At 42.0% G+C, this 22,949-nt stretch overlaps 1 protein-coding gene across 3 annotated transcripts in view; it reads left to right on the top strand.

The window, feature by feature from the left end:
* LOC102195698 (protein tyrosine phosphatase receptor type F) overlaps nt 1-22,949 on the top strand; it is a 149,226-nt gene that overhangs the window by 56,456 nt on the left and 69,821 nt on the right. For all 3 annotated transcript variants that reach the window (XM_013911352.1, XM_013911354.1, XM_013911353.1), the window contains 4 exons: nt 19,203-19,320; nt 20,381-20,962; nt 22,273-22,382; nt 22,530-22,786. In XM_013911352.1, the coding sequence (XP_013766806.1) occupies nt 19,203-19,320; nt 20,381-20,962; nt 22,273-22,382; nt 22,530-22,786 (1,067 nt within the window). The remainder of the gene's footprint in view (nt 1-19,202; nt 19,321-20,380; nt 20,963-22,272; nt 22,383-22,529; nt 22,787-22,949) is intronic.

Here is a 22,949-nt window from a genome sequence, read left to right as displayed (position 1 = left end):
CACACACACACACACACACACACACACACACACACACACACACACACTTCTCTTTAAGGAACTGTCTTCAAGCCTCATCTGTGATAAGTTTAGTCTCTCCCCCTGGCATCAGTGATGCTGATGAGAATCAACACGCGGTGTGTGGAGTGACCCTCCGCACTACACACACACACACACGTGCACACACACACAGTCAGGGGCATAACTCGCTGCGACCCTTCATTTGGACTTTTGTGTGCCATTTCTTGTTGTTTTTTACCAACTTTCCAAGAAGTCAGTCTATTGTGTTGCATCATAACAACAGTTCAAGCTATTCTGAGTGAAATACAGAGGGTTATTTCAAGTTCGGTTTAAATATAATAAATTATATAACCCTTAATAACCTTTTAACAACCAGGTTTCCAGCAAACATTTCTATGCTGAATAACCGCGAGCACTCGCTGACCATTTCTCCTTCTTTGTGTCAAGAGAAAGTTTGTGTATAAGAGTTGTTTTATATTTGACCAAAATGAAATTTTAAAAGTTCTCCATCAAGAGAAGAGTGAAAAAACAACAACGTATGGTTACTATGAACACAAAGACACTTTCTTACAGTTCAGATTTTTTAGCAGAAAGAGCAGCAGATACATTTAAAGTCTTTTATTTGTTTAACAAAACAAAATAGTCGATACTTGTCTGTGTGCATGAAAAACGTCATTGCAAAAGTCTGATACATATTGATGCTTTGTTTCTAAGATACAGTCCAGATGCACTGTAACATGAAAGTCGTACATCGAAGCTGTATTGAAACTGTCCACTCAGCCACTGGACTGAGCCATTCTGTAGTGCTGTTAGAAATCTCACTCCACATATGAAGTGTCGTCACAAGTGATGGTGTACTCTAGATGACCACACCACACCATTGTGTGTCAATAAAGTGTATCCCCTCCACCCGCTGTGCTCATCTCAGCTGCAAAGTTAACACTGCTGTTATTTAACCAGTTGCTGTGCGTTTGTTATAATGTTAAATATTTCGATTTGACATTCTGTCGCCTCGGCTCACCACACCACCGGCTGCCACAGAGCACTACGGTGTCCAAAACAAACCAGCCCAACAGCTAAAGAGTAGTCTGCAGAAGCCGTCGTCTCTCTGCCCGAGCGGCAAGAATTCAGAGACTAAAATGTGTTCAAAAGAAAAGATTTTGTAGAACTGATATATAATAGCACAGGGGGATGGATGAACGGACTTTGGGTATCACTGGGTCGTGTTTGTGAGGGACTGACTGAAACAGACAAAAGAGAGCTGGAAAAGTAGTTTTGCAGAAAGCTGCCCCTGCAGCATAAATCACTGCTCTGTGTGTTGATTCCTGATAAACATCCACGGACGTGTTACTCAGCCGCTGCTATAATTTAAATATGGCAATAACAACACATATTTTCAGATGACATCTCCTGGATGACTTTCACTGTGGTGCAGTTGGTTGCTCACAGAACGCTTCAGCGTGCATTTCTGATGTAGTACACTGCCCAGCAGAGAGTTTATGACTGTATCGACATCACACTCTCTATGATGAATGGATTTCTTCTCTGTTGTGCTGCGAGTTACTTCAGCGGGCTGAGATTTCTGTGCCAGCAGAACCAGCTCCATCCCAGCTGCTTCGGTACAGCTGGATTTACAGCCCATGTGTCCTTGTCCTTGGACACCAGTCCTCAGTGCTGCTGACGAGGTGACACAGTCTGTTAACAGTTTACATCTGTGACTTCAGTAAGCAGAAACTAAACAGCAGTGTTTTTGAAAGTCTCCGAGCTCGGCTGTGAGTGCTGAGCTGTGTGTTGTCTCCAGCGAAGCAGCCTTAAATCCCTCAGTTGTTCCACTGAGGCTCGGCCTGCCAACAGTCAGTACAGACGACTATTTTGTCACAAAAAAGACCTTACTGACAAAATAAGTTCAGTCATGCCAAATTATGGCAGCTTAGAGGCAGGACCAAAGCCTTAATTGGCTGCTCATTCTCTGTCCTGGCCTTCTGAAGCCTCTGCTGTTTGCTTTAGACTCAACTCCCTCCATCTCTGTTGCTGTTCTGCTGGCAGGCTCACGGCTTTTAAGATCTCAGTGAGGCGTATTTTTGGATGGCTGAAGAACGCTTGAAGGAGCCTCTTATCCCTCTCAGCACTGATGGCTGTGAAGCGTGAGCATCGGCTGATTTGATAAGACATGGCAACCTCTCTGTGGCTCATCTCTGCATGTTGTACTCAGAGAAAACAAACCCAGACTCAACCAAAGACAATGTTTTTGTTTTCACCATCTGCCTTCACGGTCACATGAAGTATAAGCATCCAGTGTCTTTCACACAAGCGTTAGTGTGCCATCAAGCGACCCGTGTGAAATTAGACCATTTAAAACAATTTACATTAAGTCTAAAAAGATGGCTGCATTACCTAGTGACAGGCAGACAGCTGATTTCAGACATATCGATTATTTAATTCTATTGTTTGATATGTTCTAAGGATTCCTGAAACAATGCATGAGATTTTTCCTCTTAAAGGCAGACAAAGCCCACTTCATGGGTTGAAGGTGAAGGTGCAAACACTTGGCAACAGCGGAAAGCAAGAACTCCCTTTTAACAGGAAGTGGAAGAACCAGACTCGGGGAGAGGCTCCTCTGCCTCGACCAGTTGGGGCTAATGGGAGGAAGACAGGACAACAAAGAGACCGTGGAAGACAGCCAGAGACTAACGATAACTGATGATTGAATGCAGTGTGATGTGTGATCACATAGTGACTGAAAAAGCTGATTTAAGAAGAAAACCAGTAGCCCAGGCCTTTGACAGTATTACTACAGTTACCTGACTATATCATCTGCAGATGATCAGATCAAAATTAAGAAATGAAGCATGACAGACACAGAAGTGGAAAAAAGAAATCAAAGTAAAACTATTGAGGTAAGTTAAAAATGGATTACACACATTAGTTTCCTCAGCATCACAGACTTCTATACAACCAGAGGACGGCCCCTCGGTGCCTGTTCAAACAAATGCACCTGTGTTTTTCAAACCAGGAAATCCGGTCAGTCTTTCATACTGTCAGTGTTCAAAACATAAATACAGGTCAATAAAAACAACCGGGGGACATGTTTTCTCAGTAAACATTAAGTTTAAACGTTGGTTGCAACACCAATAAATCCCAATATTTGTATGCAGCTAATCAGATTTGTGCACTTCTGCAAACTCATTAGCACGCGAGGACGTGACGTCAGCTAGAATGTGCAGCTTTGCAGAGAACGTGGGAGGAGATGTTTCCAGAGTTCTTATCAGTTCACTTTCCCTCACTATCTCATCTGTCTTTGTCAGTCTATTGGTTGCCATCACTGCAAATTAGAAGGAGCGCTAAAGAAAGGCGAGAGGACAGTTTAGGTGATAATAATAAGATAAGATGGAAATTTAATGACCCCCTTGGGAAACTGGCAGAAAGAATGGAGCTATTTTTTCTTTAAAAGGCTGCGCTGGGTCCTTGTAGCCTGCTGTGAACAGCGTCCCACCTCCTCCAGCCACCATTCAACAACTAAATGGCAACTTCATTTATCTGTCTGCACCGTGAGCTCCAACCAAACTCTGATGTATCGTCGCACTGACGGTTAGTCAGCGCGGTTTGATGAGACTGACGGGATCGGGCTTTGTGAAGTGACCCCAACTGAAACGATGGTGCGGGAGTCTGTCTTCATCCCACAGTATTGTGACAAACACTTTGTTCATTATAGCAATAACAGCACTTAAACATGGTCTTTTAATTGCAGTCTCCTTTGACCATGTTGACATGTTGAAGTGCATAGAGTGAAGTTTGATTTATAGTTCTGTGTGGAGTATCCACAGTGCTTTAATTAATGTGATTAGCAGCACCTGTGTTTACCAACCATTTCATGTCAAAACGTCTGCTTTGAAAAAAGGTCTGAAACAAGCTTGATTAATGGAGGTCTTACCTATCAGGACCCAAAGGATCCACTGCCAACATCCTGGTGTCAGACACCCGGGGACAGTTGACAGGACGCTATTATATTATTATCAGACACAACATTAAACTCTCCTGTTGTAGCCACAGTATTACTCGGGTGGTGTTAACGTTGTGGTTGTACCAGTCAAATATTGGCCTTATAGGCAAAAGGAACCAGAAACTTTTGTTAATCACATGTTTTAACTTCTAATGGCTGCATCAAACATCCTTCATGTTTCTTCAAGCCTTTGAGCAAGATATGCATTTCCACAGCATTATTCTGTCAGGGCAAAACAGATTCCTCCAGTGGGAGAGCCAGTACACACTGCAGTGATCATCACATCTAACTTGGAAATACCTTTGGAAATGTTGTTGCTTCTTGCAGGAGAAAAGCTTATCTGGGCTGCCTGCAATCAGTGTAACTGGTTTTCAGCAGACTGACAGGTACATTAGAGGATGAAGCTGACTCTTCTACCTTTCCAGATTGTGCTGCTGGCTAACAGTACCGCAGTTAGCAAGCAATGGCACTTTTATTTTTCTCCATTTTACAAGATGCAATGAAGCGGACAGCACGGGGAAAAAGAATTTGACTGATCTTGGAAGACCTTTTGATTCCCAGTTTGAGCTGTTGAGCTGTTGAACTGTTCGCTGACACCTGTCAAAATAACTGATCATCTAATAAACACACTGCACAGCTGCTCCCTCTAGGCGTGTTGTGAGAAATGTAACTTAATCATATACAAATGCAGCAGATGATGAGGTTACATTTCCACAGGGATATTATGTAAAGGAATTTTTAATATAATTTCTTTTTTTATTGCAGCGATCTTGTTCTATTCATCATTTCCATCAGAGTTCGATGATCATCACAGATGCATTTCACCTTTCTTTGTTTTTTTTCCTTCTTTTCTTTTTTTTGATGGTAATGATGCAAATGTTGATTTACAGTGAAATGAAATGTAAGTGGAATGAAATAACATCAGACAAGACTTTTAATAAACCATGGGTAGCACACTTCGCAGCCTCCTATGAGATGCCTCCTTATCTGTAAGTGTGATCATTTCACTCTGGTGTGAGGGTGCAAACACAGACATGAGAGCATTAACGGCGTTGTGTGTTAAAGATATTAATATGGTTTTACATTATTACTGGGAAACAGTCTCACATAATGTCAGTCAGTCTTTATATTAACACTCTCAGATTAAATGACTTTGATATGTTCAAAAATAGATGTGACTACAAAGAACACGCCTCTGGTTCTGTTTACAGCACAGTGAATGTTTGCTTGTGAAAATGATTGAGATGATCCAACATGTCAGATGGTTGAACAGCTTCAGAAGCTCTGCGCTCACATTTCTGTCATCAGCTGTCTGACAGTTTCGGGGTTTGGCCCAGTTGTGGCCCACACCTGCTGCTTTCTGTTGGCTCTGTTTCACCTTGATTGATGATGTTGGCTCAAGGTGAGTCTGGCTTCTTCAGTCTGACTCCAGGGCCACATGATATGGGACGGATGTCAGATGTGTTGTGACCCAGTTCATTTGGGTCTTTTCTGGCCCCCAGAACACCTGTAACTGAGCCCAAAGGGCCAAAACGAGTAGCCGGGGCCCAGATGTGCCTGCTGTCTGGTGTGTTTGTAGGTGTGTTAGTGTTTTAGCCACTTGCTAACTGGTCTTTTTTTAGTAACAGCGTTCTTTGTGTATCTCCGGCTTTTTTTGCTTCCTCCGGTTTTCTTACATGTGGTTTTATAGAGATTCTTTCTCGTCTCTGCTTTTGCTTGTAGATTACTTTTACAGTTTGACATTATTTACTCACTTTTGAGGAGTGAACTGGTTCCTTGTGTTTTTATGTGTCACTAAAACGAATGATTTGTGGTTTGAGGGAAACTTTTTTCCCTTTTGTGTCCTGAAACTAGGTCCTCAACCTGAGAATAACATAACAGGATGTGACAAAGCAAGCAGTAGTTCCACTTCTCTCACTTTCACCTGTCACATATGCAGCTGAATGCCATCCAGTATGTATTATATTTAAACCCAAGCAGGTCTCTCACCTCTCTGTGACAGGCAACTATTCACAACACTGCACGTGGGGCTGTGGCTGGAACAGCTATAAAATCATTTGCCGTTGAGCGAGGATGGCCAGCATGCTGTGTTTGTCTGCTGTAATACTCGGCTGCCTGCCTCTGTTTTGCTCAAGTACCTGACTGCAAGCCTGTGAAGAGGTGTGCTCAGATTATTGTGGACATGTAGAGATTAAGATACTCCCATTAAAACCCTCAAAGGAAGCAGGCACAGAATTTATGTTATAAAGACTAAAGAAGACTCGAAAAATGATACTCGGTGTATCTAGGTAGACTCATCACCACTGTCCCTTATTCAAACCCGTGTCTAAGGATTCTGATTATTTCAGAGAGAAGAAAGCGTCTCCACCCGTAGACCAGCAAGGCGCTTTAAAATATAGTATAGCTGTGAAACCAGCCATCATGAGTTCACTGACAGAGCCAGTGATATATCACGGCGTAGAATACAGTAATGCATCAGTTACTGTATGAAGAAATGAGAGCTACTCTATGCTGAGGCCACTTCGAGCTGCTTTATTTAGTGGATGTTGCTGTGATTTAGAGCTCGGGTTGCACTCTGGCCAGGGAATGGATGTAATTTTCACCCCATCGTTAACAGCTTACATTGTTTATGATATCGGCTTTTATTTATTTCTTCTAAGAAGCTGAGGAAGCGAAGCTCTTTGTCCTTTATTTTTGGGTACTCAGCAGGTTGTTCAGCACAATGCCCAGTTCCTCTGAATCAAGTTGTTGAAGCAGACATTCACATGCAAAATGTCATTAATGTCCCGATGGCCTTCGTGAGCCAGCAATCTTTTTCATCCATGTGTCTTTCTGTCCATGTGTAGCCGTCTGTGCTGTCGGAGTAGCAGTCCAAACAGAGATGCCCAACCTTCCTCATCACAGCATTATTTTTAGGGAGTATCAAGCTAACTCAGAGACATCATCTCTAGAGTCTCCCCAGTGGGACATACCCAAACGGCTTGTGTAGGAGTCAGCTTTTTTAATAAGGTTTCATTAAAATTTGTAGGTCAGTACCCATGGCTTTCACAAGGGAATCCAAAAGTGCATTCTGAAAAATAGCAAATTGTTTTCCACTCTTTACATGAACTCAGGTTTTGAATCAAAAGGAAATCAGGATTTGTTTGTGTCGCTTTTTGGAGAATATCAAGAAAAAACCCCACAAGTAACAATTTTGTTAAATCCTTCCTGCAGCTCTCTGTTATACACAGAGAGTTTTGTTTTTCTCTCCTGGTCCTTCGATGATCCAGCTTCTCTTTAGTGGTTGCTATGAGTTTTAAAGATGTGCAAAGCCAAAAGGTTAGAGGGTTGGTGGTGGGATCTTGCTCAAAGCTTTGTGTTCTACACTTGGCTTCAGTTTGTTTGTTTGTTTTCTCCTCTCAGCATGTAGTTTCATTTCCATGTGACAATCAGACTTTTAGCATTTAGTTTGTTAGCTGTAGGAACAGATTGTGATTTAAATGCAACCTTACAAATTCACTTCTCCGGCGCTGATAATTGGCGTCTGTCTTGTGTCGGTGACGTTAAAGACAGATTTAATGCGACATGACCATCAAACAGCAGTCGCTTTCTGAAACATCAGATTCAGCACCACATACGAAAGTGACCCAGATCGGATTTGAAAATATCGGATTTGGGCCGTTCACACTGTCAGACCATGATCGGATAGATGGGTCGCACAGGGTCAAAGATATCGGATTTGATGCACTTTCACCTGCAGTGTGAACGCAGCCTAAGAGACCTCATGGAAACGAGGGGCTTGAGTGCAGGTGTGTTGCAAATCGACTTGCAAGTAAAACCTGAAACAGCTTAAATAGACTTAAACTGGATGTAGAGAAAGAAATCAGCAGAGCGGTCAGCTGATGTGGTCTGGATCTGAGATATTGCTCTGCTGGGTCTTTTGGCAGAGTTTATCCAAATGCATAATAAAATGGAGAGAACAGGAGAAAACGGATGCCAGAAGAAGATTGAAAACATAAATAACCAGTGAGCTCACAGATGACCTCGAACCAGCTGCAACAAAACTTCTTGCACCTCTTGATTTAAAAAAAGAGGTGTGTCTTCTGTGACACGATTTTTCCAGCCTGGACAGGTGAGGTTCACAGTGAAATGGCTAAAAGATAGAGAAGGGATGGATGACAGCATTGACTTATATTAATGTCACCAAACTTTAAAAACACGTGTTTCCTTAGTAACAGTTTACTACACTCAGATAAACAGGGAAATATTAAAATACTTGAAGTATTATAATTTCAGGACCATGGACAGCGCACAGCATTTTCGTCACGATCTCACGGACTGTGATGTAACACATGACTGTTTGTAGTGGTGGACCTGCACAAATTCAGCTGCATGCACTTTGACAGTAAGTGGGCTATAGATCATAGATGCGCCCACGCGCAAATCTCCCCGATGAAATCTGCAATTTCTTTTATTGATTAATTTGTCTCAAAACAAAGATAGCTTAGAAAACTGTGGTGATGTCAACACCACCAGAGTGTAGAAGGTTTTTTAAGTTTAAACCTTTGTCAGTCAGGCACATTTGGTTTGTTTTATCCCTTGAAAGGGTGCAAGTTGTCTTAATGCAACAATGCTGGAGGTTTACAGTCCTACACTGAGCCTGTTTTCATTAGAGCAACCCTTTCTGCCAGACTGCCACTGTAGGCCTACATCTAACCTATATTTATATGCTTGTCTGATTACAATTAAGAAGCTGCCCCTATCCTGTTAATAAATTATTCTTAGCTTGGACTTAATTGCAAGGCTCAATGGGAAGATTGAGCATGTCATATTTAAATGAACTGTGTTTAGAAAACAGCGCAACGCTCAGAAAACAACCATAAAACTAACCACACCTATCAGCACAATGTGTGGGTTATATTCACATATTGTGTGTTTTGGTAAATCTGGCCTGATGCCCAGTTGGATGTCCAGCATCTGCTGGTCTGTCTGGAGCTTGAAGGATCTTATTGCTCCCTTTGGGATTGATGGGATTTCCATCAAGTCCATGTTCTCAGTCTTTTTCCATATATGCTGTGTTCCATCAGTATGCTCATCAGTTCCTCTGATTAACTCAAAGTCACATGTTTTTATTGAAGAAACTTGTGTTCAGTTGTGAATATTGAATATTAGGATGTCAAATCTAAAGATTAAGAGAGTGGCCTATTGGCCCGGCACTGGGTTAAGTTTGTTTTAGATTCACAGGTAAGACATGCTGTATAGTGTGTAGAAAGCAAACTCTTTAAAAACAGTTGAAAGTTCAGAATTTTACAGGTCAGCACTAGGGATGGGTATCGTTTAGGTTTTATCCGATACCGGTGCCAAACCGGTACTTTTGAAACGGTGCCGGTGCTTAAATGGTGCTCGAACTGATGCTTAAAGAACGGAGAACACAAACTTTGTCCAAAAACCTCTCATGTTCAGCTGTTTTCCACTTTTTCTTTGGTCATTTTAGCCTTTTTGTCCAGGGTGAAGGGAGTATCTGCCATCAAACAAGAAGACAGCCGCATGTAGCTATGATGATGTTTGCTAGTTCACCTTACATGCATTAATGTAATAACGTGGTTAGCCTACTCAACGTAAATTACACTCGAACAACATGAAGCTACTCACGCAGAGAAGAACGGCTGCTGCTGCATCATCATCCTCATCATTTCTGCTACACTGGCAGGGCTAGGGGCCAGGACTCTCCTCTTCGGGTTTTTGGGGGATGTTGCTAACTCCGGGTCGATAACAGGCACCGCACCCGCAGTAGATGTGCTCGGTGTGAGGTCTCGCAGCAAGCTATCAAATACGGTGCATTTCTGGGCTTTTAACAAAACGCTATGCGTCGCCAGGTGTTTCATCAGATTTGAGGAGTTACCTCCTTTGACAGTATCACAGTATCAGCTTAAAGCACTTGTTGCTGCTGAGTTTGCATCTTTTGCTGTGAAGTACAGCCAGACTTTTGCGCTGCTTTTCGGTCTGGTTACTACCGTTTATGTCAGAACCAGTGCTATCATGGCACCGGATACCAGTACCCATCCCTAGTCAGCACTGTTATTGCTGATTGGTCATGTTTTCTTTAAGGCTTAAGGATCGAATTGCACGACTGTGCAGTCACCTCTGTATGCTCCACTGTCGGATAGGCCAGTTCAGAGTGCAGCAGTGGCGTTATTCTGCTTTCATAAATGATTAATGAAGAAGAAAACACAGACAGACCACCCAAAAACAGAATGTGCAGGTGAAATGTAATTTAACTTTACATCAGTACCAAATTCTAATCTTGACTTTATCCTTTCTGTCTCCTCATCAGCGTCTCCATCTACACGTTTTCATCTCTGTCTCTGCTCTGAGCACAACCTCGGGGAAAAGCTATGACATCTAAAGTGTAGATGAGTCTTTTTTTATGGCGCAGAATACTAAGCATGAGGAGATGCCAGCAATACAAGACATAAAATTATTTAAATCCTTCTCCCTATTGTCTGTCTCATAGCTTATGTTTATGGTGCCTGCATTGTTCAGATGGAATAACAATGCGGTTTTACTGCTGATACAGTTGGTTCAGGCTATGGATGTAGTGCTGCAGGTTTTTGAATTTTTTCAAGCAACATCTAGTTTCCATCCCCATGGTGTTGTTTAGTTGGTTCTTGTGCAGATTCATCAGTTATTGACCATGAAACACAATCCAGTGGCACAAAGAACACAAGCGGGAGATTTTTCTATTTTCTATTCCTTTCAATTCAACACAAAATGCTTCAAAAATAATAATAATTCTAATATTAGTAACAGTGTGAGTGAAAATGTGAGCCTCAGTTGATTTCAGCACATTTGTGGCTAGAGACTTGTCAATGGCATAAAGTTGTTTTTTTCATACACTTTGTCGCTTCAGTTTTTAACTTAGTTTTTTAGCTCTCAGCAATAAAAAGCTGACGGGGGTCCTGCTGGGCAGCAGGTGGCCGGGCGGGTGGCATAGAGACCCAAGTTTGTTAATGTGGTGACACAGGAGTTTGATGTGTGTATCTGCTCGGAGGCTGAGAGGGAGCACGGGCAGTATTTTCTTTTTTGTTGTTGTTGTTTCTGTGATAAAATGAAGAACAGTCACAGTGATTTCATAAGTGTCAAAATGTTCTATTGGCAAATAATAAAAACTTACCTGGGCTATGGTGCCACTGCCAAAACGTTTGTCCATCACTGCACACAAGCTTCAGACGTAAACATCCATGTTTTCATGTCACAGTGTTACAACGGAAAGAACTTCTTGTCATGTTTTAAAGACCTCCTAGTTTCATAGAGCTCTTTGCTCTCAGACCGCAACGTTTCCAGATTTTTAGTCAAATCTGGTTGTGATGTAAAACTAGAAAAACATTTATAGTAACTTTCCAGAAACTCTGGATGACTGTTAAAATAGTCATTTGAAATAGACATTAAAAATGGAAAAATCCGAAACGTCTGTGGTAACTAACACGAGAACCATTTGCGATTAACAAAATCACAAGTAATGGAAATATTCAGAGTTTTGAATGAACATTTAGGGGATCTATAAGTAGGTTTTTGTTTGCAGCTGTTTCGAGAAGTCTTTCCTCTGAGTTCTATGTAAACCTGCAACACAATCTACAGCTGTCTACTTGATCTGTTTACTAAAGTGTGCATGGATGCATTCCCATAACTTCTTCATCAAAATGGTCAATAGCCCCTTTGTTAAAAAAATGTAAAAATATTACCTGCCTCTAGATTTACTATCAGATAATGTACATAATGCATAATGGCAAGTGATTTTGTTCTATGGCTGTGTCTGATATTAAAATGAAACTGACCTGGTTTTAAATGATCCATAACATTGATGAAGAACCATCAATGTTAAGTAAACGATGGCTGAAAAAAGCTTTGCATATCTTAGTTATTTTTCTGAATACATCTATATCTGTAAAATCCAGGAAAAACCATAGTAACTCACTAGAAACTGATTATTTCATTAAATTTATGTTTCTTTTTGGAAAAGCACCATAAATATTCATCTAGGCAACAAAGACAACAATGAATGAAATCAGGCACTTAATAGAGCAAACCTAGAGCACGCCTCAGTGTGTGATTCACATCCCCAAGTTGAGGAAACTGGGTTTATCTGGCAGGTGAGTCAGCGGCTCTGAATGTGCTGCCTGAGCGAATCGAGCTCTTTGCAGGCAAACACGAGTTTTCGTTATCGCCCTTCTTCTTAAATTGGAGCCCCTCATGAGCCTGGGCCAGACTCCCCTCATGAGTCGGCACTACAGAGGAGAGCACTCATTATTCACACATTACCTCCATTTCCACATGAAGTTTAAAGTGGCACCTGTTCCTCCTTCAGTCCCTGATCACTGTAGTGTTCCTGCTGATCTGAACAAACATTCTGCTTTTCTGGCTGCGCTCCCTGTTTTTCATCAGTGGACTCATGAAGACTCAGCGGACTGCGTGAGTAGTCACAGTGTGTGTTGTGTGGACAGGGGTTATGGCGAGTGTGTTTTCTGTCACAGCATCCCATGATCTCTGTGTGGGTACTAACACAATTATTTTCCACCTACCTTTCTCTTCAGTCAGCAGTCTAAAGAAGAAGAAGCCTGATGGCGCTCGGCAGCTACAAAACCAAGTAGTAACATTTTCTCAGTTATACCTGATGTAAGCAAGATATCTTAGATCTCTGCTTTTCAGTTTAGTTATTTAGGTGTTCGAGTGATCGCAATACATTTTTATATAATGCCAATGCAAGGCTGTGTATTTATTGCACAGATATCAGTATGTTGTAGAATTGCACAACAGATGCAGACAGCATTTTGCTAATTAGGCTAATAGGTTTAATTCAACCCAACCTCGTACGGCCATATTAGAGGACTCCAAATCGAAACCATATATAGTGTCAATGTGGTGAAAAGTGTAGGGTTAGTGAAAGTGACCAAAGGTCACATGTGCATATTGAAAAAACAAACAAATTCTTATCCACAAGAGGGAAAACCAATCTAACAAGAGTCTGAGAACTGCCTTTGTTCATAATTTAAAACAAATGATCACAAATGTGTAACGATTTAAAATTTGAGACTATTTTCAAATCTTAATTTAATAAGTTGACAGTCAGAGAGGAGACTGGCAGACGGTGGCGTAAACCTTCACAGCCTTTACAGATGTGTTGGTGAAAACCAGGGTGGCACCTGTGGCAGCTGCTCACAGTGTGTGTTTGTATGTGTGTGCGTGCACGTACATGTTTGGTGTGGGTGTCTTTTTGGTGTGTTTCTTGAATCACAGCCTCCCAGTCTTTGAAGGAATGCAGCTGTAAATACTCTGTTGACTTTATTCTGCAAGTAAAGTCGGGCTCGTGGTTTCACTGTTGGTTTTCTGAGCCAGCAAAGGGATCTCTGTTTAGCTGACATACTGTTACTGAACACACATACATCACATTCTAGACTCTGCAGCAGTAATTGTCAAACAAGTGCTCAGTGTCTCCTGCTGCCTCACATCACATTGTTATTTTATTGAATGTGGAATCTGTGTAACGCAGACGTCTGCTTTATGCTACCTTCCATCCAATAAAGAGTGTCTGCTTATTTATTCTACTTGAATGCAGCTGCTGTTGGTTTATTCTGCAATCCAAATCCACAGAGACATCAGTGCATACTGCTTTTGTTTGTGAGCATGAAAAGTACAGTGCTTCCCTTCCAGCTCTCTGCTCCATTCCTTCTCTGCAGTGCCCATCACAATAGTGCTGTAAGTCTGTGCACCGGTGCAGCAGACACAGAGTCCCATAGTTCAAGAGTAAACTAGATGTTTGTGTCTACCTGTAGTGCAAGGCACGGGGCTTATTGATGAAGGATTACAGGGAGTTGGGGCTCAGTTTGTACTGCTGTAAATGGATTTTTTTTACATATTTTGTTCTGTGGTGTGTGCTCTGTGGGCTATGTGTTCACGCTTTGACCTCACTTACAGTCTGTGTAAGATTGTCTTATTTGCACTAGGCAGACACATCAAATCAGTGCATACACAACACGCTGCTGTTTTGTGGCTCCTATTGCGTCATTTCTCATGCAAGAAGCGAGGTCATCAACATTTGTGCATCTATTCTTGTCCAAACCTGTTAGAAGCTGAGACAGAGAGAAATTTAAAGACCGTTTGCAGGTAACTGATTTTTGCAATTTGAAAAATCATGTAGAATTGTTTTTATAAATGACAAAGGTCTGATACTACACAATACTAGAGACTAGAATCAGCAGACACTGTTTCTGCAATAGCTGCTGTCTGAAATAAATATTTTCAGCCTCTTGTGGTTAGTTTGGGAAAGTGGAAAATGTGTTTTGATTGCATTCTCAGTCGTGCACCTTGCCTGTGCTCTGGTGACTCACTGTAAATGACTGTAGGCACAGTCAGATGTATTGCATCTGTGCTCTGACTAAACAGTGACATCACTTATTCTTCACGGCGTTGATGCTTCCTTTCATAATATTACATCATATTGATGAGCTAACAGCTTGTTAGTGAGTTTCTAATGAAGTAGAATTAATGGACAATAAACTGAAGGAAGTTCTTCAAAAGCAGGCTCGGTGTAACCCGGCATTGAGCAACCTTTTAGATTCTTTTAGATCCTTTTTGGGACAAAACTAATTTAGGTTTCAACTTCATTGCTACTGTTCACTATTAAGTACTTATTAAATGCTCAGTTATTACAGTGGAGCTCTCCACAAGCACAGACTGCAAAGGAAAATAAAGTTCACATTTAAGAACACGCCGGCTGCTTTCTGTGGACCTGTACATTATTGATGACATACATTTATTAATAACAGGGTGAAAACAACAGTCGGTGGTTCTGCTTCTTTTTCTTTGTGGTTATGTGTTTGTATTGTTTCTTTGTTTTTTTTACCTTTATAAAATATGGTTCTTGGATTTAAACGAAAAGCCATGACTGCATGCGCTTGTGGAAACAGTGCATTGGTTGCTTAGTGTTACCTGCCAGCATGTACTTACTTCTCTGCTAATACTTTACAGGTAAACTCAAATTAAAAACAATTTCAAGCATATCAGAATTATGAACAGTCAACAGAATGTGCAGAAAGAACCACTGCAAATCTAAAATATGTATTCAATTTCATTTTAATTCAGTTCAACTTTATTTGTATAGTAAAAGCCTACAATAATAACTATGCAGTATTATTGTAGGGCCAGGCAGCACTTTTGTGTAATACCAATTTCTACCACATGTTGGCGCTTCAAGTCACTGTAAGCTTTGTTTTGTAGGAATCAACACATTTTTATTTACAATATCAGGGGAAAAAGCAGCTGTTGAGGAAATGTTGGGAGGATTAAAAAGAAAACTATAGCAGCACATTTCTAAACATATTTAACTACCAAATGGTAAAATGCCACCGAGCGATGAAAGCTCTGGTTCAGAGCTTCACAGAGTAATTACAAAATGTACTTTTAAGACTATCGTGCCTTTAAGCCAGCTTTCTTCTTGATTGGCCCTTGTTGAGTATTGCAGCATCGACAGCGATCAACTCGAAGGAAAATGACGACGGAGGCAAAAATGTCCTTAATATTTTGGGAATCCTCATCAACATGCGGCAAAACTTTTCTCATGGGTGCCATTTTCGTTGTGGTATACTTTTTTTTTTTTTCTTAGGGGCGTGATGACGCAGCATCCGTGCTCTTACAATGAAACAGTGCCTCCTTGTGGTGGCAACTAAAATACTGTCTCTGTTAAACCACAGTAACCATAATGCAGTTAAACACTGTACAACATGAGTACACACAATGAATATCTTAACAGCCCTCATAAATAGAAGCTTTGACCAGAATGAGGGACCGTCGGGCCAGAGCTGTGCGTCTGAGATGAGAGATATGATGTCCTCTCTGCTGACATCACACAGAGCCAAACCGTGTTAAACTGTGAAGACGAGTCGTTCAGATGACCCTGCCATCCATAGTTCTGCACAGTGGAAAGAGCCACTCGCCACATCTGCCCCTGAGAGGCACTGTCCACGGGGGAACACTCATTTCAGACCCATCCTTCCAATTTCTGTTGTAATGAAGAGCAAAGCTGAAACACTCATTAAATTTTTCATAGCGCATGAGTTTTCCCTTTAACTGGATTGAAACCAAAAAAGAAGTCTCTAAAACGTTTTAATTATTTCGACTTCATATTTTATTTATTCAGTAAGCTGTGCCTGTTTTATTTAAATGGGTCAGTTATTTCGAGGAACAACTCCTTTCAAACTCTACACAATTAACCCAGAGTCGTTTCTCTAAGAGATTAAACCCCAACACGAACACCTTATAATGCTCCAGCAAAAGAAATACTTTGTGCATTTACTGTTGAGCACAAGTTTCCCTCTGCAACGGTTCAATACGTCAGTCCAGCACAGGTGGCTAATGATAGTGGACGGATAAATGTGCTGGAGACAGAAAACTGTGGGTAATAAATAATGCAACCTACACAATACTTAAACGGAGAGTGGCCAGAAAGGCTATTGCTTGAAGGGACTTTCATTCCCAGCTTCAAATTTTAGTTCTTGTGTCTGTCCCCCCCCAACTCTAAGCCCACATTCTTCTGTTTGGCTGCATAAGGTTTGAGCAGTAGAGCGTCTTGATGACCACATAAGAGATCTCTCTCTTTGACAACACACAGAAAAAAAAAGCCGTGTGAAGCCTGACCTTTTATCTCACAGCGATTACTTGTACAAATGTCCTTATTGGAAACTTTGGCCATGTCTAATGAGCATCCACTGCTAGAACAAAGAGGAATATGTCCAGTTTAAATTGGGTAAGGAAGCCCAGCCCTTGAACAAAGGTCTAGCTGTATGCTTCCAGAGCCATGGCTAACAAGCTTGCAGACTGTTAGCCCAGCTTCCCTAGCTGCCATCTAAAGCATCAAATTGATCAAATTCCTAAATGTAACATGCTGACTGTGGGTGTTGTTGAAGGGTCTCCAGCATCCACTGAAATATCAGGCACAAGTGTCCTTCCCTCTTCATGTGAGGAAGAATCCGCGCAGTGTGCGAACTGCTAATGCGCTTTTGTAGTGGATTTGTTCCCAACATTAGTGGAATCTCCCCCACTGGTGATGGAGGTTGAAAAGACAAGGAGGTGGAGGACAGCAGCGTTTGATGTCTGACACACAGGAAGTCACTGCCGATTGATTGGCTCCCGTTAAAGCAGACGTTCCCCTCATAGCAGAGATGTCTCATGTCTTAATGTAAAGCGTATCATCTGTTCAGTCCCTGGGAATTCATCCCTGCAGACTCCTGCTCGCACTGCGTTTGAAAGACAGATGAAAGACCAATTTGATTTTTTTTCTCCCCATTTCAAAAGCAAGAAAATCTCTGGCAACAAAAGTGGAAAGGAATAGCAGCAGATTAAAATAATGAGGCTTTTAGAGGACTTCAGTAGCTTCACATGAGTCGCATTTCTCTCTCATCTTTCACCTTCTTTGCCCTGCAGAGAACACAGGAAGGAGGGAAACATCTTAACTCTTTACGCCCCGGCTGAATTCAGTTTTGTACGTCTCTGCTCTTAAATTAGCAGAAGACACCCCTTTTAAATATCCAGTGGTAGATATTAAACTGCCTGCCACAGAATAATAATTAGAGTGGTGGTTGTTTCTGGAACATCCCCCCTTTTCCTTTGGCAGCGCTTTGCTAATTTGCAGTGACATCTCCGTGGCTCAGCAGCCCCTGGGCTGTAGGCAGAGGCACGGTCATGATGGGCAAAATGGAACCCACTGGGCATTCTTTACTGGAACTATCAACCCCCGCACACACTCGCAGCTACACCACTTTCCTGCTGCCATTTTTCTCTCATCACACGCTCCTTCATCTCTGCAGCTCTGCTCCACTCAGCACTCAGGAGTAGAAAGCAGTCCTCTGCTATCTGAGAAAAGTGGACCTTTTTCGTGCCTCTTAATGGACTCGCGGCAGTTGACAGGCCGTACATGTGGCTATATTAACGCGGCTGGACGAGCACGTTCGAACATGTAGCCTAATGTGCATGGCAGAGATTCTCCTGAGACAAGTTTCTTTGAGAGGTCTTTATCATAAAACACATTTGAGTTTAATGTTGCTGACAGTGACTGCTTTGTATACTTGGAGAAGGCTTATGTTCTGTGGGTAGATTACTGGAAGGCATCAGATCCTCGTAAAACAAAGTGAGAGCTGTGTTCAGGTCCTTGGCACTAAGTCCTCCACATTTTCAGGGGATGTTTTCGTTGTCTGTGATTTGAACCACACAGTCGCACCCTTGCTTTTTGTAAATGATATGGTTTTGTTGGCTTTGACAGAAGGTGACCTTCTGTATGTGATGTGGGGCTTTGCAGCTGGGTTGAGCGTCAGCATCTTCAAGTCTGAGTATGGTGTGAGATGAACAGGCTGAGCAGTGCAGCATCAGCATCGTGTTACGTAGCGCACTTTTGTCAGACGCCATCTGTGTTTTGCTTTTATATGCAGGGTGTCTTTTGGCTTTGGCTCCTTGATGCAGGATCGGACACCAAGAAATAACGCTGTCGTATCAGATCGCTAGAAAGCCGGAGGTTGATGGTGGTTGGTGGTCACTGAGTAATCAGCCAGGAGACCATCGCTTGTCCCTGTTGTTGTGCTCATTGACTGCCTCGTTCTTTTATTGCTGTCACTCACTGGTTAGGTGGACCTACTAACAAAATGGTTTTATGTTCTAGTTTGAATTATCTAACTGGACAAACAGCAGGTATGTTTTCATTATCTTCTCATGACTTGTTTCTTCAAAGAGAAGATCGGGATTCTGGATTCAACGTCCATAATCTGCATCTGTGCAGTTACCAGTTAAAGAATAATAGAAATAAAAGAAAAACAGATAATCAAACGGGGAACAATCTCTGAAGAACCTTCGTTTCCAAAAGCCTTTTGTAGCACTCGGTGCTGATGTGCAGTGATGGTATACTGGAGTGTTGTGAACAGGTTGGTGTTTGGGTGGTGTGGAAATGTCAGAATACCTTGAGTGGTGGAAATGTGAAGCTGATGCATGTGTTGTGTGCTTCAGTCGCTCAGTGCACTAAATTTTCTGCCAATTGAACTGAAGCTGTTGTCTCAACTTGAATTTTGTTGCCCTTTCGTCTGTTTTTTCCATCCTCTCTTCATCTTTGTCTCCGTTTCTCTTCCTCCTCCTCTTTTCTTCCCCGTGTCTCTGTGCTGAGCAGGAGGCCTTTATAGCAGGTCTGCTCCCAGAAACAACCTATTCTGTGACTGTGGCTGCATATACTACCAAGGGTGACGGAGCTCGCAGCAAGGCCAAGGTGGCCACCACCACAGGAGCAGGTGTGTGTGTTGCATACAACTAATACAACAAATCTGAGGCCATATCTTGATCACATTCCTGCTTGTTTTCTAATATGTCTCCATTTAATACCTTTCAGGAGTTTTTTTTAGTCCTGCGTAGTCTGATTTTTTCTGTTTGTCTGATAATATGAGCTAATGTTGGCTCCATTTTACGTTTAGCTCGGTATCATCCTGAAAGAGCTTCTTACACGGTTTTGCAAATAGGCAAACAGCTGCATTCTTATATAAAAGATCTTGAAATCTTGCTTTTTGTCACAGAAACAGTAACATTTCTAAACTTAACTCACAACTTTGGGTGCTCACACTGTTGCTTTTGAGTTTTCCTCAAAATGTACTCTAGAATACTTGGCTGCCCCAAGTCAACACAAGTCAACACTCATTACATCCTCGATAGAACGGGCGGGGCAAGTACACACAGAGGCATTTGTAGCATACTCGACTTCTTTGAGTTGGAATTGACAGATGATATTTCACAAGAACAAAAGTAAACCCAAGTATACTGAGAAGCAGGTCTTGTTTTTTAACCCCTTAGCAGTCCTACAAATTTACAATTAGTCCCCTAAACCATCCAATGTACCGTGGGCGGTACGTCCGACTGCTAACAGGTTAAACCAGATGTCATTAGCAATGAGCAGATTGTACTAAGAGTCCAACAGCACTGCACACAAAGCCCCTCTGAAAAGCATTCCTTACTTTGTCTGTTTCACTCCACCATACTTTACACATCAGAAAAATGAATTTTGCAAACAGACGTCTTTGCAACTTTGACTTCTTTTGGAGCCAGAAGAGTTGCCCCCTGCTGGTCATTAGGAACCCCGCCCCACACACACACACAAAAACACAGGTTGAAAGAGCTTTTTAGACTCAAAAGCTAGTCTGAATAACAGTCTTTGTTCTTCTGATAATAAAAAGTAGTGTGGCCTTTATGATAATCTCAAAAACAGGTCCTATACCTTCCAACCAGCTAAGAAAATAAGCTAGATCATATCTAAATGTGTCTTTTAGTGCTGAATATTTACAAATGTTTCCTGCATCGCAGTTCCTGGAAAGCCCACTATGATGATCAGCACCACCATCGGGAACACCGCTCTAATCCAGTGGCAGCCCCCTAAAGAAATGGTTGGGGAGCACATGGGATACCAGCTGCAGTACAAGAGAGCAGAGGAGGAAGCTTTCACCATTAAACACTTCAAGAAGACAGATGATCATTTCACAGTCACCGGCCTCCACAAGGGTGCCGTGTACATCTTCAAACTGTGTGCCAAAAACAGAGCAGGGAACGGGGAGGAGTATGTAAAAGAGATCAGCACCCCTGAGGACATTCCCAGCAGCTACCCGCAAAACCTGAGCGTGGTCGGCCTTACTGCAACTTCCACCAAACTGGCCTGGGACCCGCCTCCTCTGGCTGAAAGAAATGGGAAGATTGTGAAGTATGTGGTGATGTACCGAGACATTAACAGCCCGAACAACAGCACCAACGTTACCACAGATACACAGCTCACCGTCTACGGTTTGCAGCCTGACACAACCTATGACATAAGAGTCCAAGCTTTCAGCAGCAAGGGCGGAGGACCTATCAGCCCCAGCATCCAGAGCAGGACCATGTCCACCTCCATGCCAGGTGAGAACCACAGGCTTAGGTGCAGCTACTAAAAATCTCAGTGATCTCGACCTCAAAGTCAGAGCAAGTTTCTGAAAATCGTGTGAATGCAATAACTTGAGAACAAGATGAAACTGAAAGGAGGGTGAGGCTAGTCCCAGTATTATTTAGTTCTGTCCGCTACATAACTCAAAGAAACGTAGCAGAACTTCATCAGGGAAACAAATTATGTTCAGTTTCTACCCTTTATTCCTGGGTTTTACTAGAGTAACTTTGTAAGATTCAAAGTGAAAATTAAAACGAGTTTAGACAGTAAGTAGAGTCACAAGTGACTTTACTCCACTGACAACTTGGAGAGTTTTTATTTATTTAATAACCATTGCCTCTAGCTGGCATTTGCAAACTGCAGCCCTGTAGGATTCTTCTCTAGAGATGTTAAACAAGGACTTTCTGGCCATATTTGATGCAGGAAGCAAGCAGCTAGTTCCTGTGAGTGTGTGTGAGTCTCACACTATTAAATCCCCTTAGTTCACTGAGTTAGACCTCATTATAGCATACCATCTGGAAACAGTTAAACATACACTTAAGTCCTGTGTGTTATTTATTACAATGATCTTTTCATTGGAAACCTTTTGAGATGAAAACCTCATGAAGCTGGTTATGATATTGACAAGTGTCACTAACGCACGCGAGGAATTTTAAATATGAAAAAACTCATTTATATTTATATCATTTATGTTTGTTTACAGTTTCCTACATAGTCCATGTGTGTCATGTCATCTTGGCTCACTGCTATGATAGTTATTCGATAATATTTGGATATGAGGCATAAGCCTGGATTCTGTTGGTGCATCATGTAGTTACCTGCTGATTAGCATAAGTCACTAATTGGAGCACAAGCTTTCTTGACTGTTAGTACAATTACATGCACAGCAAGCAATATTGTTTTTCAGATAATTGCATTAAAATTCCAATTAAAGTTATCAAAACTGCAAGCTGGCATTAATCGAGCAGACATCTGTCAGCTGCACACATGTAAACGTTTTCATGCCACTGATAATGTACAGTTTATCCTTAATACAAATGAAACAAGTGAGTTGTATAAAAATGTAGTGGCAGGCTTAAGTGGACATTAGAGAAACAGCAGTTTTTGGTCGTTTGTTATTGCCAAACACCTGTTTGTGCTTTTATAGAGTAAAATCATAAAAACTGTGCCGAGATCTATCTGGTAGTGTTCCCCGTAACTGTCTTGCGTTTCTTGCACCTCCTCATCAGCACTGAATCATCTCAGTCATATTCACAATCAAATTAACCACCTAATAATCATCCAGATCTTCCCTCAGTGTTTACCAAGAACTTTGGTGTGAAGGCTGTGACAAAGACCTCGGTCCTGCTGACCTGGGAAGTGCCAGAAACATACAAATCTCAAGTGCCTGTCAAGGTAAGCTCAGCGCTCTCTTTCATGCAGGCAGAAAACTGGTTGTTTTGGGTAAAACAGAGAGCTGGATATTGGTGACAGACATCACAGTGTTAATTATTACAGTAGTGCAAGGTGTACATTAACCTCTATAACTCCATCCTGCTGTAGATTCTGTACAACCAGCAGAGTGTGGAGGTTCAAGGCAACCTGAAAAGGAAGCTGATCACACAGCTGCAGCCAGACACTGATTATTCGTTTGTGCTAATGAGCCGAGGGAATAGTGCTGGCGGCCTCCAGCAGCAGGTCTCCATCCGAACGGCTCCGGACCTTCTGACGGTGAAACCAGCTCAACACCATATAGATGTGGAGGAAGGTGGTAAAGTGACTATCAGCCTGCTGAAGGTCCCGGACGCAGCGGCTGTCAGGTCAGTGCTGACAGTTTGTCTGTTTTAACACTGACAGTTTCCGTGACTGCTCCTCCATTTCCTCATTTCAGTATTACAGGGAGTGCAGAATTATTAGGCAAATGAGTATTTTGTCCACATCATCCTCTTCATGCATGTTGTCTTACTCCAAGCTGTATAGGCT

The sequence above is a fragment of the Pundamilia nyererei genome, unplaced genomic scaffold, assembly GCF_000239375.1.
Source record: "Pundamilia nyererei isolate P.nyererei 1_Seehausen unplaced genomic scaffold, PunNye1.0 scaffold00061, whole genome shotgun sequence".
NCBI lineage: Eukaryota > Metazoa > Chordata > Actinopteri > Cichliformes > Cichlidae > Pundamilia > Pundamilia nyererei.
This window is presented reverse-complemented; position numbering and strand designations above follow the sequence as displayed.